This window comes from Calliphora vicina, chromosome 4, assembly GCF_958450345.1.
Source record: "Calliphora vicina chromosome 4, idCalVici1.1, whole genome shotgun sequence".
Taxonomy (NCBI): domain Eukaryota; kingdom Metazoa; phylum Arthropoda; class Insecta; order Diptera; family Calliphoridae; genus Calliphora; species Calliphora vicina.
In genome coordinates this window covers 38,648,261-38,666,510 of record NC_088783.1, presented here as the reverse complement: position 1 = coordinate 38,666,510, position 18,250 = coordinate 38,648,261, and the positions used below count along the sequence as shown (strand labels likewise).

Below are 18,250 nucleotides of genomic sequence, written 5' to 3'. Positions count from 1 at the left end.
ATGAAATGGATTCTTTATAGGTTGATAAATATCTGTATTTTTCAGTTCCTCTATATCAGTTCCTCTATATCAATTTGTATTTGTTGGATTGTTTTATAACATTAGTCTGTTTCTGTAAGTGGTGTTCATAACCTGGAATTTTCTGGGCGTTTTTCGGCCAAAGCTCACTTTAAACGAATCAGTTGGCAACGGTTCAAATTCCCTGTGATGGTCTGGTCAGAATTCAGCAGCTCATAATATAATAGGATAGGACCCTTTTACTCCCACCAAATACATAGAATTACCTTAGCGCTATGGATATTTTGCTTTGGTGTCGATTCGACTGGTTCTCCTGACTTCAAATACGAACTCTTACGCTTAGGGCTATAGTAATAGAATAATTTTTCATCGCAAGCTTTAAGCTTAATTTCGGACATGGAAAATCGTCCTTCAAGGTCTCTCGTCCTTCAAGGTCAAATTTCCCTGCTTTTGGATGAATCGTGCTGCTCGCAAACGTTAAGAAATTGCTGCTTTAGTAGCTCCAAATGATTTTGTAAGCTCTTGTTGAGTTTTACAACAATATTCTTGAAGTAATGTCTCCAATGCTTGAACTCCATGGCCTGGCCGATCATTGTCCCTCACACGTTGAAACCAATGGAGCACATTCACCATAATATTTGGTATGCAATCGGTGTGCCTCAGCGGTAATTTTTTTTAAAATTATGAAAGAAAAGCAAAACTTCCAGCTTATTACGCCTTGTTGGCACAAAATTCGACATTTTCGAAGCAAAAAATACTTTATTATCATTTTAACCCCTTTCCTTTCGTGTTAAGATGAGTTATCAAGGATGAATCTGAGACGCAACCATTGATTCACCTAGGAAACAATGGATGTCGAATAAGTATCCTGATTGAACTGCTTGAAAAGTGGCTGCGTATGGAACCTAACCTAAAATCTTTGAATATTCCATACTAACCTTAACCACTGTACATCACAAAGTAATTTAGAATTTTTTTATTTTGGAAATAATTCGTGAGGATTGGAGATATTTTAAAGAAATTATAATCAAATTCGGAACTTTTATAGGTCTTGTTTAATCAATTGGTTGATAACTTCACTTAAATACCTAAATTCCTTTATTTTCCTTTTCTCTCAAAAATATTTTTTTTCTATAATCGTGTTTGCCTTTTTAGACTATTTTAGATAAATCCGAATTTTTTTTTATTAATTTTTGATGACCCTTAAATGAGTTAATTTTACGAATTTAGGTTAAGTTTTCTTTTATAAACATGTACAAATTAAATATTAAACAAGGAATATGTTTGTATACATTTTACTTTAATACAGACATAATTAAACAAAATTAAATTTCTAACAAAACTAAATCTTCCTTTTAGGCCGGGTAACTTATCATAATTTTAAACATAGTTAAGGCCAATCAATGTTTAAATATATTTTTTTTGTATGGAAAAAATATATTTAAAATTATGATAAGTTACCCGGCCAGTTAGACAACCAAAAAGTTTTGTTGGTGCCACTTTAATAAACAGTAAAACAGCTTTGAATACGTTTGTTGTTTCACTAAAATCATCTTATTTCATTCACCTACCTGACTTAATTCATCTCTCGATAGACGTGAACATTTTGGCAATAACGCCTGCATATCATCTTCAAATTGTCCATCGCCACAGCATGAACTATCATTGGCATCCAACGAATGAAACTGTTCCGAAGCATTATCGAGGGGCATGCCACCGTGAATCATTGTGTGCATACCCATGTGTGTATGAGAGCTAATGCTGCCGTTTAAATCGAAACTTAAATTTGTTTTGCCGCCTCCGCCGCCACCACCCATCAAGCAGCCGCTGCCACCAGCAATTCCATCACCACCATTATTGTCACTTCCTTTAATGGAATCTAAACCACAAAATGGTAGACGTTGATGGTTGTTTAAGCTGCTGCTGCTTATGTTGTTGTTGTTGCTATTATTGTTGTTGTTATGATGATGATTATTTAAGGAGGAGGCTGTTGTTGTTGATGATGAAGTCGCTGTACTATTTGTTAAATTTGTTTGAAATTGATTTTGTTGCTGTTGATGCAACAAAGCTCCTGTTGCTGTGTGATGTGTGGCAATTGTTGTGGCTGATGTTGCCGTTATTGTAGAGGAATCGGAGGATCTAGAAATTAAAAGAAATTCAAGAAAAATTAATAAATATTTCAATATTAATTAAAATTTAATAAGTTTTTTTTGGAAAAACACTTGTTGTTATTTCTTTTTAAAACATTTTTAAGGAAACTTCATGTGTTTCCATGTTTTTGCATGTTTTATGTTAATTAAACAAAGTTTTCTGCTGTTGCTGCTTTTTTCCATCATCATCATGTTTTATTTGAAGTTTAATTGAGCAACTTATGCTTTTTTGCCTGTTTGTGAGTTAAGCCCCTGTTTAACGTTGCTTAATTTCAATTTCATTTTCTTTTTTTCTTTAAGTGGCAATAAACTTTTGATTTGTGTATGTTTTTTTTTATTGTTTTCAGTAATTATGCAAAAAGTTAATGATTGTTTGGTATGATTTAAAACAATTTAAATTCAAGGGAGTTTTTAGCTTATAATTATTTGCTAAGTATTGCAATTTATTTATTTTCTTTTGTATTACAATGACTTTTTGATTTTGTTTATAACATGGAGGAAAATAGGTTTAATGGAAATGAAAATAAACATTTCTATAGGATAGTGAATTTTGAAAATCACATGTATTTTGTAAAGATCTGGTGGCAAGTCCACCAGAGCGACTAATGCGTGAACTATATTGTTTTGAAATGCTTTAAGAAAATACGTAATAGTTAAACCGAGTTTAGTTAAACTGTCATTTAACTTAAGTTAATCAAACAAAGTTTAACTACTCCCATTATTTACTTAAGCTAACATATAAACAAGAAAATTGTAAAATTGTTTTTCTTATTTTTTTCCATTATTTACCTAAAACATTATACTGAAGACACATTTGTTATTATAATAATAATCGACATGATGTCTTTCTTACTTTCTTATATTCAACTTTGACTTTCAATCCTGTTTAAACAGAAAACGTCTGAAAAACTTTTAATACGAATATGCAGAAGAAAAAAAAAACAAATTTGTCAAAACAAAGTTTTAATATTCAAAAATACATTTTATCAGGAATAAAAAAAATTGTTTTGCAAACAAATATTTTAAAAGTAAAACATATAAAATGCATGTAAGTCATACAGATTTTATTGTTTAAAAGAATAAAGGAAAGTTATAAATACAATGGAACCCATCATAAAAGAAAGTACTACAGCAGCAGAAAATGTACCAGTTTTCATAGAAATAAATTCAATTTGGGTGAACTTGAGTAAAATCTGTCAGGATCGTAAAATTATAAGAATAATTGACATTGACATAGTTAATTTAATAAATAATAAATGTAAGTTTATTAATTATACCCTACACCACCATAGTGGGGAGGGTATAATACGTTTGTGCAGATGTTTGTAACGCCCAAAAATATTAGTCTAACACCCACCTTAAAGTATACCGATCGACTTAGAATCACTTTCTGAGTCGATTAAACGATGTCCGTCCGTCGTCCGTCGTCCGTCTGGTCGGCTGGCTGGCTGTCCATGTAAACCTTGTGTGCAGAGTACAGGTTGCAATTTTGAAGATATTTCGATGAAATTTGGTACATATTATTTTTTCGGCTCAAGGACCAAGCCTATTGAAACTGGCTGAAATCGGTCCATTATTTCACCTAGCCCCCATACAAATGTCCTTCCAAAATTGGACTTTATCGGTCATAAATGTTTAAATTATATATGTATCTCCACAAATTCCGCTCCAAATAAGTTTTATATACACAAAATTCATGTCACCAAATTTTGTTACGATCGGTCCATAATTAGTCATAGCTCCCATATAGACCCGCTTCCGAAAATCACTTTAACGTGCATAAATCGCTTAAAAATGTTGGTATACACACAAAATTCAACATAGTTAACTTTAATTTAGTCATAAATCACACGACCTAATTTCATGGTGATCGGTGCATAGCCCCCATATAAGGCCCACTTCCGAAACTCACTCAAAAGTATAAATTATTGAAATTTTAAAAGAAAAATGTTTTTGCTCTTTTACTTAGTGTAGGTTATTATATGGTCGGGCTTGACCGATCGTACTTTCTTACTTGTTTTTCTTTTAATTTTACAGAAAATTATAGCCGATGCCACTGTAAAGCAAAAACTTTTTCTTAAAAAAAAAATTTATTTCCATTATTTGTATTTTGATTGAAAAACTGTGATAGAAAACACATTAATATTTAAATAAAATATGTACGTATGTATTTTTACATTAAATTGAAAAGCAAATACTTTTGTTCAATTTATTTTTTCTATTCTCCGTTTTGTTTTCCCATTTCTATAGAACTAAAACTTTTTTTAGTTCATCTTATTTACCAACCAAATTTTTTGTTTACTTTGTTCAAGTTTATAAAAGAACAAAATCCTTAACCTTATTTCTTTTTTTTTTTACATTAAATTCTGTTTGAATAAAAATTCAAATTCTCAGAAAAAAAGTGCAAGTACACTTTTGTTTGTAAGCAAAAATACAAAAAAATACTAGATTTTAGATGCATGTCTATTTCAAGTAATTGCAAGCAAAGTGCGCTTAAATTAAATGCAAAAAGAAAAACAAAACGCAAAAATTCAATTAATGTCAATTGCATTTTCATTAACTTTGTTGTTTATTTTTTGCTTTTACACAACTCTTCAAATTATTTTAAAAGTTTTTTTTTTGAATGGCCAAGCAGCAAAAATAAAATGAAACTTATTTACAACAAATTTTGAGGATTTTCTTTTTTGCAAACGAAAAAAAAAACTTATTTCAATTTATTTTTGGGCGGTTTTACTAGCTTCAGGCTATTTTTAACAGAGTTTTTGCTTTTAAAATTTGTTTTTGGATGTTGTTTGGGAAATTTGTTTATTTGTAAAGCTTTTTGTAGTGCTTTTTTTGTTTAGTTGTTTTATAACAAAAATCGAATTTAATTATTAATTGATGTTAAAAATAAAAGTTTTTCTTATTTTTAGGGCAAACGACCTAAGAGTAGTATGGAAACAAAGTTTTAAGAGGATTGAAATGTATTTTTAAGCTCAAGGCAAAGTAATAGTGATTTTTAAGAGTCTAAGGATTGTTTCCATAAAAAGTGTAACACACATTTTAATGGTATAATATAATATTTGAGAAATATGACAGAATTAATACTCATTCGAGTTTTTGAAATCAGTTTGTGTCTTAGTTCACAAGGGAGAGAAAAACACCCCACACATTTCAATTTAAGTATTTAAAATCAACCGAATTTAACTTATTTACACATTTTAATGGAAATATGTTTCCAAAATGGTCACAACGTTCAGATATAAACGCCTTTAAAGAATGTTAAGGGCAAAAAGGTATAAGCATTTCAAGTAGTAAATAAGTTTGATCATTTTAGACTTGGCACAGGTCCTGGGCTGTAGTTTTATTATGAGATAGTCCAGAACAGTATTAATCAGGATTAAAAAATCCTTCAACTTCTAAGTTACCTAAAATATTATTGCCGGGTCAACTGAGATGCATATTTTGTGATACAAATTCTTCCACTAAAGATTATCTTCAAATGATTTGCTTTCATTTCTAAGTCAAGCCTTTACCCAATCAAATTGCCCAGATCTACAACCAATTTAAAGGTATTGGATAATAGCCATATACTGGATAATGAAGACAGTGGCCAACACAATCAACATTTTTTAATAGAAATAGGTCACCGAAAAATTTGTAAAATTAATTATTGAAGTTATTTTAAACAAATAAAAACAAAACAGAATATATACTTAAAAAATATATAAGAAATATATATAATATCGTCCCCTTAATAAAGCCATAGTGTATATTTTGTTTGCCATTTCGAAATAATTGAGTTTAACATTTTTGTGTTAGTAGACATCTAGAACAAAAGTAATATTTCAATTGATCTTTTGACCCACTTTGTGGAAATAGAATTTCATAAAATTTTGAACACATATAGAATCAGTTATGTAGATTCTTATTATGCAATAAAAAATAATGTTGTATATGCTTATACACTATTGTTTTATTGTATAAGAATATACATAAATCGCTATAAATTCCGTCTTAATCTAGTTTTGATTTAAGTATTTCTTATCCTGATTGTAACGATTTTTAAAGCCTATATGTATAAAATATGGACCCATCAACATTGGACCTTAAAGGGACGACGTATAACTGAGTTTGCATTTTTGTAACAATAAATATTTCTCCTAACAACCAGTTTTTCAACAAATAACCGTTATTTTTCACCTAAAAACAAAGAACGAGTTTTCCATCTAAAAACAATATTTTCACTTCAAACCGCTTTTTATAAAAGAAACGCTTCAAACTAATTTTCACTTAAAAACTTTTTCTCTCCAAAGAAAACGTTTTCCACCCAATAACCGTTTTTTCACCAAAAACTTTTTTTTACCATCAAACCGTTTTTCAACCGAAGAAAACTAGTTGTTAACAAAAATTTATTTTCAACGAAAAACCCGGATTTTCATCAAAGAATAATTTTCGAAAGAACCAATCCAAATTAACAAAATCGGCCCATAAATGTCGGAGGTCTTAAATCGTTTATTTACATACAAAAAACAGTTTTTCACCAAAGAAAATTTTTTTCATGAAATAACCGTTTTTTAACACAATAAAACTTTTTACAACCAAAATGGAAACAAATATTTTGTTGTACTTTTATGAAGATTGGCTACCGATTCGAAACAGTAAGGCTAATTTAGATTAACTGGTTATTTCGGCAACGGTATTTGTTGTTATTTCGGTAACGATATTTTTATCCCGAGTTAAATTATTACTAAAAATTACCCAAAAAAATTATTTTTCATTTATTTCATTATTTTAATGAAAATTAATTTCGAATATTTCTTACTGAATTAAATCTATATATGAAATGGTCCATGTATGTAACATCACGTGAGAACGGCTGGAGCGATTTGGCAGATTTTTTATACCCTTCACCTACATTTCTACATTTTTCATTTCCGACCCTATAATGTATATATATTCTGGATCCTTATAGATAACGGAGTCGATTAAGCCATGTCCGTCTGTCTGTCCGTCTGTATGTTGAAATCAATTTTCTGAAGACCCCAGATATCTTCGGGATCCAAATCTTCAACAATTCTGTCAGACATGCTTTCGAGAAGTTTGCTATTTAAAATCAGTAAAATCGGTCCATAAATGACGGAGATATGAGCAAAAACCCGGGACAGCCTCGATTTTTGACCTATTTTTGATCTATATATGGATTACTAAGTCATTGACAATATGGATATCTAATGATAGATATTTCAAAGCCCATTGCAACGATGTAGATAAGGCTATAGTAAGTTGGACTTACAATGGGTCAAAATCGGAAAAAATATTTTTTAGTCCGAATTTTTTTTCATCAAAAAATTTTTTTGTCATAAATTTTTTAAAAAAAAAAAAAAATTAGAAAAAACTTTTTTTTTAAAAAAAATAAAAAAAATTTTAAAAACAATTAAGAAAAAATTAAATTTTGTTTACCTAAAAATATTTAAAAAAATTTAATTTAAAGTATAATTTGGTGAAGGGTATTATATAAGATTCGGCACAGCCGAATATAGATCTCTTACTTGTTTTTATTCGATTCGAAATTTTCAGGAGATGGTTTGTAAAGAAGTAAAATTAAAAAATTACGACTAAAACCGGATTTTTTGAGTCCAGTCAATTGTAATAAAAAAGCCCCTAAAGTATGTAGACCAAATTTAGATATTTTATTTGCAAATAAATAAGAACAGGCAGGGTTGGAGAAACTTGACGAACTAACATTAGTAAATGCTACCGGGCGGTCAACTAGTTTTTAATAAAAATTAAAAATAAGTTGACAAAGGCGGTATTTTATTATAAATTTTAATTTAAATTCTGTAGATTTCAATATAGTCAAGTATTGAAATAAAAAAAATTGTAACGATAATTGCAGTTATTTTGGTCAATGGTAGCTTAGCGGTAACGGTAGCTAACCTTGACTTTTATATACAAAATATCTTTTTATGGAGCAAAGTTAATGCCACCAAACTGTAACAGTGATCAAAACCATTAAAATTTTTGAAAATAAATAAACAGCTGCTCTGGAAATGTCTCCCAAAACTTTTCAAAACTGTTCATGGACGGTATTTGAAATAAATTTGACTGAAATAATTACCATTTGATTCATAATCAGTTTTTAATTTTATAAAAGGTTATATAAAATAAAATGTCCATACAATTTTTTTTTTTATAAAAAGTATTATTCAAAGTATATTGATATTGAGATTTTAATATTGGGTAGAGAACTTCCTTTTCTCCTATTCATCATATTCATACTAATTTTTTGAGTGACATTCCTATAAAATTTCGTCCTACAGGGCACTCTATTATCCAAATAAATGATTTGTTAATTTATTGTATTTTATGTAATATAATTTATGATTTCTGTTTAAATTTTTTATTATTACACCCAAATCTCTTAAAATATTTATGTTGCTTGTTTTATTTTTTTTGGTATGTGGATCATATGTCAAGTGTATAATTTGTGACATATTTCAATTTGACATTTAAACTTCAATTTAATCGAGAGCAAAACAGACTTTAACATGATTAATGATTTTTATGTCAAATTTTTAATACATTTTTTTGCTATGAGGGTTGACTTGTCTATAATTCAAACATGTACTCTTTCAAATATGTATGTATTTTTTATAAAATATAAGATAAATGAAAAAAAGAGATTTTTAATTTGAAAGTTCATTGTCATAAATTACATTAGAAGCTATTAATTTTGCATTAAATCAAAATCTAATCATTCAGTGGCAATGAATTTGAGATTGTTTCAGTTTTATTGGGTAAAGCATGTTTTGGGAAACATTTGTTAAAGCAAAATGTGTAATTTTTTTAATATTAGGAATTTGTAGAGCACAATATTTTAGTTTGTTTTTAAATTGTCTATATTTCTTTATATACGATTTTTTGAGTAAAATTTTCCAAACAGTTAAATAATCAAAATTCGAACATAAAATTGCACCATATATAATTACATAGAAGAATACATAACAATTTGTGTGTCACTTTATTATATCATAATTTACAACATTTTACAACCTGTAATTACAGTAAACATAAAACTAGGAAGTTGTACTAAATTTTTTCCACATTATTTTTCAAATTCATAAAAAAACCAATAAAAACTCATTTCTACAACTTCAGCAAACATTCCCTCACGAAGACTGGCAAACGCTGCAGCCAGCAGTCAGCAAGTTAATTAAAAGTTTATTTAAAAAATTATAAAATAAACTGTATTTCTCTGCACATAAACATAAATTTTATAGTTTTATAAATACAAATAGAAAATATGTATGTTAAACACAAATTTATAGAAATAATAATAATAAAAAAAATACCTAAATGCATTTTGAAATGTAGAGAAGACAACATAAATAAAAATGCAAAATATGTATATGGAAATGTGTTTAAAATCCCCTTTAAAACTCATAAAAACTCATAAACATATAAATGTTTAAAATGCTTATTTTCTATTAAATGGCAAAAAAATACTAAGAAAATTGTTTTACACTATAATGGCTCATAAATAATTGTGCATTCATTCTTCATTTATTATGCCAATAAACCGCAAATTGTATTTAATTTTCTTTCTTCAAGTCATTATTATATTGTATGTAATTTCGAAAAATTTTTAGAATAAAAAGTATAAGAAAAACATAAAAAAGACGCATCAACAAACGAACATGGCAGCCATTAAGTTGAAATGGAAAAAAGCAATACATCATAGAAAATACGGACGAAAACGAATTATTAGTGCTCTGCATTTTAAACTGCAAGATCTAAATTACTTAGAGCTGCAATATATTTAACCATTCGAAATTTCGAAAATAAATAAACAGCTGGTCTAGAAATGTCACCGAAGACTTTTTAAAACAGCTTATGAACGATATTTGAAATAAATTTTACTGAAATTATAATTAATTAATGAAATGTATCTAATTTAAATAATATTAATCAACTTAGGCTATCTTTTCAGTTCGAATAACGTTACTGCTAAAATATCGTTACCGAAATAACTGTAATTACCGTTACCGCTGAACTGTCGTTACCAAAATAATTGAAAATTTAGTTACCTTTTAAATACCTTTCATTAAACATAATCCTTAATTCAGCTTACTGAAATCTATAGAAGTTCACCGAAATCTTATATATAAATAGGCCACACGTTTTTGTGTGGTACACTTTTATGTATGTTATGTTATGTCCACCAATATTGTTGAAACATATATCGACCCCTTTGCGTGAAATTATCGTATGTTACAAAACCAAATTTAACAGGAGATCGTTATTATTACTAAATTTCTAATTTCGCGCAAAGGGGTCGATATGGTTTAAAAGGTTTTTTATCTAAAACTGGTCGAATTTTGGCCACCAGGCGATCCTAGTAATAGTAAATACCGTTACCGCTAAAACACATCTAGTGAAAAAATCGTTTTCCCTAAAACACCGTTACACAGTGGGGCAGAATCAAAATTTTTTGGAAATAAATCTGGCATTTTTAAACGGCTCATCCGATCAGTATAAAATTTAACATGGGCGTAACCAAGTAATATTCGAGTTTAAGTTATTAAAATGGGCCCTACAACTGATCCAGGGGAGGCCTTCGATATGTAAAATTTTTTAACACGTGCGGAATGTTTTTTACCTATTTTTATATCAAAATTTCAACTTTAGGCCACATGTTCTAAAATTCTTAAGCTGGGATAAAAAACGGGAAGCAGTTTTAGAAACCTTGCTGTGTTCCTTATTTATCCCCAAAGTATTTTCCCAGCCCAGAAGGAAATGTGGACCCCATGGGCAAAATTGTAAAAAATACCATTTTTGGGATTTTCGCTCCAATTTTTAGGAATTGCGGCATTTCCTTTGCCTCTTTGACAAGTTTTTTTTTTACATTTTGTTATTTAGAATGATAACTTTAAAAAACGTTGAAAATTTCATTGAGTTTTGTTAATAAATAAAGATTTTATTACATATTACATATTGTTACGAAATTGTACTTGAATTCAAATATAACGATTTTAAGGGCTGATTTAAAAGTAGCATAATGCTTTCAAATAACAGTGCTGTAATAGCAAACTGTAACATATCTGTGGGCATTATTAAATAAAAGCTTTCAGTTGATTTGATCGTAAGTTGGCAACGCTGTATTCGAATTCGAATATTCAGTTAAAGAACATTGTAGAAAGTACACCACAGATGGCGTATGTATTAGTAAGATCTAGAATATTCGAATTTTGACAGTTAAAGAACAATCTAGAGTGCAGATTAAATAGTGGCAGAGGTTGCAGTAGTGAGTCAGTTTATCAGAGACGCTATTTGAATAAACATCAACTGAGTGCCTTAAAGTGTGCTGTATTTTTCAAGGGAATTCGTATACATTATAAATTGTCTGTATTTCTGAGAATTTATAAACGTGTATAAAAAAACATTGAGTGACTATTTAATTCTGTTGTTGTACATTTTAAATAAATAAAGAGTTGTTACAATTTTCAAACTAATAAACGGCTTTTATTTGCAATCAAAAGTATCCGGTTTATTTAAAGGAAATAAACCAAACGTTTTGTAAAAGATAAAACGTATCAATATTTATTGAGATTCTAAAACTAAAATTTGTATAAAAATTTTAATAGGATTACAAATAGAACATGTTTTTTATGCCAAAATATTCTTCGTAAAGATACCTTATAGAAAAACATAAAATTGTTCTATGTTCTTAAATAATGTTTATTTTTAATAAAAAAAGAGTTAAGTCACCTTTTCGGCCAAAAAACAGCAAAAATTAACTAGTTTTTGATATTGCTCTGAAATCTTTTGTGTGTTATTCGCAATTTAGTTGTCTAACCAACAAAAAAAAATCGAGTCCATTCGGTCCAAAAGTCCGACCTATATTTTTAAAAAAGCGAACCAAGGTATAGCAAAATTTTAAAATTTAAATTTTGAAATCCATAACTCTTTGAAATCGGATGTAAAACAAAAAAAATGCACGTGTTTAAAGATTTTAAATGTCGAAGGTACCCTAATTTAAGCTCCCATATCGCCGCCCCTGGGTTATTTGTAGGGCCTTTTTTAATAACTTAAACTCAAATAACCCTTGGCTACACCCAATGTCAAATTTTATCCCGATCGGATGTACCGTTTAGAAATGCCAGATTTATTTCCAAACAATTTTGATTCTGCCCCACTGTGCGTTACCATAATAAATCAAATTAGAGTTGATATTAAACTGTTAATTCTCCCTTACTCATCTTTTAAATGGTGACTATGATGGAGGAAATTCGTTCGGTATGTCCAAATTTCCATCACTTTTTCTGTAATTTTAGCTTCGAAGTCTTGAATCGTACACGCAGAGAAAAAATATAATTGGGCATGGTTACTGTAACCATTTAAATATTGTTACAAGTTTTTTAACTATATTATAGTCACAGTAACCATTTACATGATTGTGGTAACCATAATATGGTTAATTTACGATTCACATGATTGTATCAACCATATATATGGTTACAGTAAACAAATATATGTTTGTGGCAACCATATTTATGATGAATAATTTTATCATAATATGTTGTTCTCAGATTATGATAATCCGAGAGCACCATAATATGATAAGTCCTTCATCATATGAATGGTTGTCACAAACATATATTTGTTTACTGTAACCATATATATGGTTGATACAATCATGTGAATCGTAAATTAACCATTTTATGGTTACCATAATCATGTAAATGGTTACAGTTACCATGCCAAACAATATTTTTTCTCTGCATGTAGCTGAGTTATCGATGAAAATCTTTGACTTCACACAATTCCAAAGAAAAAATCGAGATTAGTGATATTTTACGATCAGCTGCTCACCAAAATGATCGTGGTGCACGAAAAACATGTCTCACAGAACCCTGATTTTTATAATACAGCTGAAATAATAGTAGACTTTGCTGAAGTGTGAGTCTTTCCATGATGAATTGTCAAAAAATACTGAATAAAAATAAGATGACAGTCGTGATCAGCGTGATCAAAACTCTAAATAAATCACGATTTATTAAACTATTTTACAAGTTAATTTTTTTATCGTAGCACTCTTTAATAAGAAATTTATTTAAATAAATCAAAATTATAATGATTAATTAAACAAATTGGTTTGAAAATAAGTTCTGCTATTGGTGGAAATTAAATATTTTAAATAAAAATAAAGAATTAACTGAAACAAGTTCAAGAATTATTTACAGCCAGTAGTCGATCTAGTTTGGCTGATTTGAGGTTTTTGTTTTAAAATTTGTATCTTGAGAACTGTTTCTACCTCAATCAATGATTTTAGTTCGTCATCGGAATTAGTTCTAAGGAAACAAACACACCTTCTTATATGTAGTTCAAGGAGTAGTTACTTTTTTATTATTGATTTCTATTTGAAATTGTCAGACATGGTTAAGCAATTTTTATCAGTTCTTTGACTTAATCGTGAATGTACAAATAAGATTCAATTTGGAATCAATAACTGTTTTTTTCTGAAAATTTATTTCCATTAATTTAATGCAGAATTTAAGTTAATACTTACATTTCACACTGTCACAAAACTAAAGAAACATCTACTTTATAATTTTTATTTAATAGGGTGTTAATAAAAAGAAAATCGAAGTAAAATACGAAAAAATAAAAACAATAAATACTACAACACGCAGAGGCGTACAACAAAAAAAAATGCAACAAATGTGGGTCACATCTGATGCATAAAAATAAAATTTATTTATTTTTTTTTAGTTGTTATTTTTTCAAGCAACTTGTTGGCGTAAAATTCATAAAAATTACAACAAATAAACAAAATAATCATCGTAAAAAACCATTTTGTTGTTTCCAATAAAGAACAAAAACAAATTTATACAAAAATTAAGTATGTTTAAGAATTTTTATGAGACGGGATGGACGTTTTTTTTAAAAAAAAAGAACTTGTAGTAGACTTGTAAATTGTGTTAGACAAATTTACATATTTAGTTATTTAGTTTTATGAACTGCAAAATAAAATTATTTATGGCTGTTATTGCATTTTTGTATGTTTTTTTTTTTCAATTTCATTTGACTTGTACAAATAAATAGTTCTATGAGAAAAAAATAAATATTTTTCAAATACTTGCATAATATCTGTATAACTGTAAACTGTAATGGGCGGTAGCAATTCGAGGAAGGCAAGATTAAGTCTAATAAGGTAATACAAAATAATATTGAAAATACGTTCACATTTGTTGAAATAATTTAGAAAAAAGCATTTCTCTTTTCTTTGAAGAAATATTTATTTAAATAAAGAGTAATTTTAGAGAATATGACAATATAAGATCATTATTGTATTGTTTGGCTTTGTTTTCTCTTATAAACGTCATTTAAGATCAAGTAAATATTTGTTTAATATAGCGGCTACGTTTATGTGTCAAATGTTTGACTATTAAATATTGAAATGAAGATTATCATTGAATTATAGTTACGACTAAAATGCGTCTTACAAATCTCATATTTCAAAACTAATGCCCTAAAAATTAAAATTTCTATTCTCTTATAATTTCAGTTTTCCAAATAAATTATTAAAATATCTAAGCCACAATAAATAATATTTTAATTTTATTTGGAAGAACTTTTTTACGATTTTTTAATAATTTTGTTCATAATTTACCAAAACTCATGCAATAATATTTCTTTTTTTCCGAATACTACACATACAATAATTCTTAACAAATCTTGCTTTCATAATTTCCAATAATCACCCAATATTTTAAAGTTTCTTCTTGTCACATTTCGTAAATACAAGCGGATTTTGTGTAAGAATCAATGACCTTCAGCTAGATATTTTTATGAGTGTGTTTGTTTTTGGTGACTTTTTTTAAATAAATACTTGAATTTCAAAATTTACCATAAAAACGAAAATAGCTCTTCTTTTAGTACTAAAAATGTGTGACAATTTTCGAAATGAAATGTGTGAACTCTTCCACGTGGTACATAAATATTAATGTGTTTGTTTATAAATAAAAGAAAAAAAAAGTCTTAAAGAAATTTTTACACAGTCATTGGAAATAATAAATATGTAGGTATTGAAAGGAGAATTGAAGTGGTTTGAAAATAATTAAGTAATACCAAGTAAAAAGAAATGTTTTAAACCAAATAAAGCATTAATTGTAACAATACAGGCGAAACTGTACTATACCATTTCCAATTGTATTTTAGAAATTTCCAATTATATTTCAGAATTTTCTAATTGAAATTCAGAATATTTCAGAATTTTCCATTTATATTACAGAATTTTTAAATTATTCTTAAAAAGTTTCTAATTATATTTCAGAATTTTCCAATTGTTTTTCAGAAATTTCTATTTGTATTTCAGAAATTTCCATTGGTATTGCTATTAGAATTTTCTGAAATACAAATGGAAATTTCTGAAATACTATTGGAAATTTCTGAAATACAATTGGAAAATTCTGAAATACAATTAAAAATTTCTGAAATACAATTAGAAAATTCTGAAATACAATTGGAAATGGTGTAGTTTTAGAACTAGTTACAGCCAGTAGTCAATGTATTTTTGCACTGAGGTTTTTGTGTGAAATTGTCCCCTTTAGAACTAGTTCTGCAGAATTATTCTGCCATCAGTTCTTTAATCAATGATTTTTTTCTCCTCGTCATCATCGGAAATATTTCGAAGAAAACAAACACACATTCAGAGGATTAGTTCAAGACTTAGTCCTTTTTTTAATGATTTCAGTTTGAGATTAGGTATAGAACTAGTTCTGCAAGCAGTTCAGTAATTTTTTATAATTTCTTTGATTGAATCATAAAATTTGGTTTAGTAAAATTGCAGCACTAGCAGACTATTTGGAATGGTTGTGCAAACAATTCTTTAACAATTTGTTTTTCCAAATTTTAATTAGTTTTTTCATTAGTTCTGAGAAGCAGTTAAGAACTAGTGCTGCAGAACGGATTTGTCACCAGTTTATTAATCAAGGGTTGTAGCTCGTCTTGTCAACATCCAAACTTGTTAAAGTGAAGCTAACCTTCTTAGAATTAGCACAAGGACTAGTTCGTGTATTGGTGATTTCTGTTTGAAGTTATCAGATATGGAACTAGTTCTGAAAACAGTTAAGGAATTTGTATATCTTTGATTAAATCATAAATTTAACGTTTGAACTATTTGTGGAGCTGTGTCACATTATTTGGAAATATTATGCAAACAGTTCTTTGATCAAAGTTTTTTTGTCCAAATTTTAAGTTTTTGTTTGCACTGAAATGAATTTAAAAGTCAAGGCGACAGCCTTGAATGAATTTGGCTAATATTTACTACAAAATTTAGTTTTGAGTTTAAATTCCTGTCAATTCATTTAATCATGTATTTTTTAGTTGAAAACACTAATCTGTCATTCTTGCATATTTACAAGATATGTTAACTATGTTTGTTTTCATTGTAAGTTCGCTGGAGTGTAGTAAATCACAGTTTCATAAAACTGTTGTATTTATGACACATTTAATGCTTTTGTAATTTTTGTAGATGTCTGATATTTAGATAATTTACTAGGTTACTCTACTAATACATAAATTATAAACTCATTTCAATAAAATCAACTTTAGTTGACACAATGAATTACGATTTGTATGTGACATGGTAAATTTTCTCTATATATAACAATTAATATGAAATTATTTCTTTAATTAATTGCCTTTATATACTTTAATTGAACTCTAACCACCCCAAACATACCACTACATTAAAACAGCAACAAATCTCATTAATTTAAAAAAAAAACCTAAAAAACTCTATAATTAAATGCGACATCATTTAAGGTTGAAAACATGTAAAAATACTAAAAAAATATACAGAAAAAAGGAAACCATACATACAACTTGTTGCCCTAAATAAAGTTTTAGACACGTATTTTGTTAAATAATTATAATACAGTTTCCGTGTTATCAAAATAACACAAAACCCCCATTTCACTCTCTACACACAGAGAAAAAATATAGTTGTACATGTTTACTGTAACCATTTCAACATGTTTACTAGTTTTTTAACAATATTATAGTCTCAGTAATTATTTATATGATTGTGGTAACCATAATATTGTTAATATACGATTCACATGATTGTATCAATCATATATATCAATACAAGTATATCATATTATGTTGCTCTCGGCTTTTGGGTACCACAATCAGAGAATAACATATTATGTTATAATGATTCATCATAAAAATGGTTGTCACAAACATATACTTATTTACTGCGACCATATTATGGTTACCACAATCATAAAAATATTTACTGTGACTATAATATTTAAAAAAAAACTGGTAAACATGTTGAAATGGTTACAGTAAACATGCACAACTACATTTTTTCTCTAGGTGTATCTGTAAAACCTCCACAAAACTACCCTCTCTGTGTTTTGCACCATTAAAAAATCTACCTCCCCCATTCCGGCATCATCACTTTGTTTGTGTCTTCTGGCTTTTTATAGAGTAACATTATTGTTTTTTTGGTTAATGCTCTTTAAAGCTCAACTACATTAATTAAACATAAAAGTTTATTGTACGTTTCTTTTTTAGATTCCATTCTATTTCATTTACAATTATTTCATTTTTATTTTAATTTAACATCATTATTGTTGTCTGTCTCTTTTAAACATTATTAAGTTTGTTACAAAGTTTTATTCTACAGTTTTATACAATGTGGCCTATATTGTCAGCCATGTCAATTAGCCGTGTTAGAAATGTTAAACATGTTGTAAATGTCTTCATGTTCTATATGCTTTTTGCTCTGTTTGGTTAATGAGTGATTGTGTACTTGGCTTGATGTTTTGATGCTGTTGTCTGTCTCTTCGTTTAAAATATAATTGAATTATTAATAATTTAAAAGTTTTAGCTGATACAAATGAGATGAAAGGCTTGTAAGGAAATTGTTTTGGAGGGGCAAGAGAGGTTAATCGATTTTTGTTACTAAAGAGAGCAAATGTTTAAGGAATTTTAAAAATTTAAGTGAAATTAAGCTCTAAACTAGCAATTATCAACATTGTCTAGAAGTTTTATAATAATAGCTTATTTATTAGCTATTAAAA

The 18,250-nt window shown here is 28.0% G+C and overlaps 1 protein-coding gene across 6 annotated transcripts in view; it reads right to left on the bottom strand.

The window, feature by feature from the left end:
* spri (sprint) overlaps positions 1 to 18,250 on the bottom strand; it is a 352,783-nt gene that overhangs the window by 131,750 nt on the left and 202,783 nt on the right. For all 6 annotated transcript variants that reach the window (XM_065510259.1, XM_065510260.1, XM_065510263.1 and 3 more), the window contains exon 3: positions 1,590 to 2,157. In XM_065510259.1, coding sequence (XP_065366331.1) covers positions 1,590 to 2,157 — 568 coding nt within the window. The remainder of the gene's footprint in view (positions 1 to 1,589; positions 2,158 to 18,250) is intronic.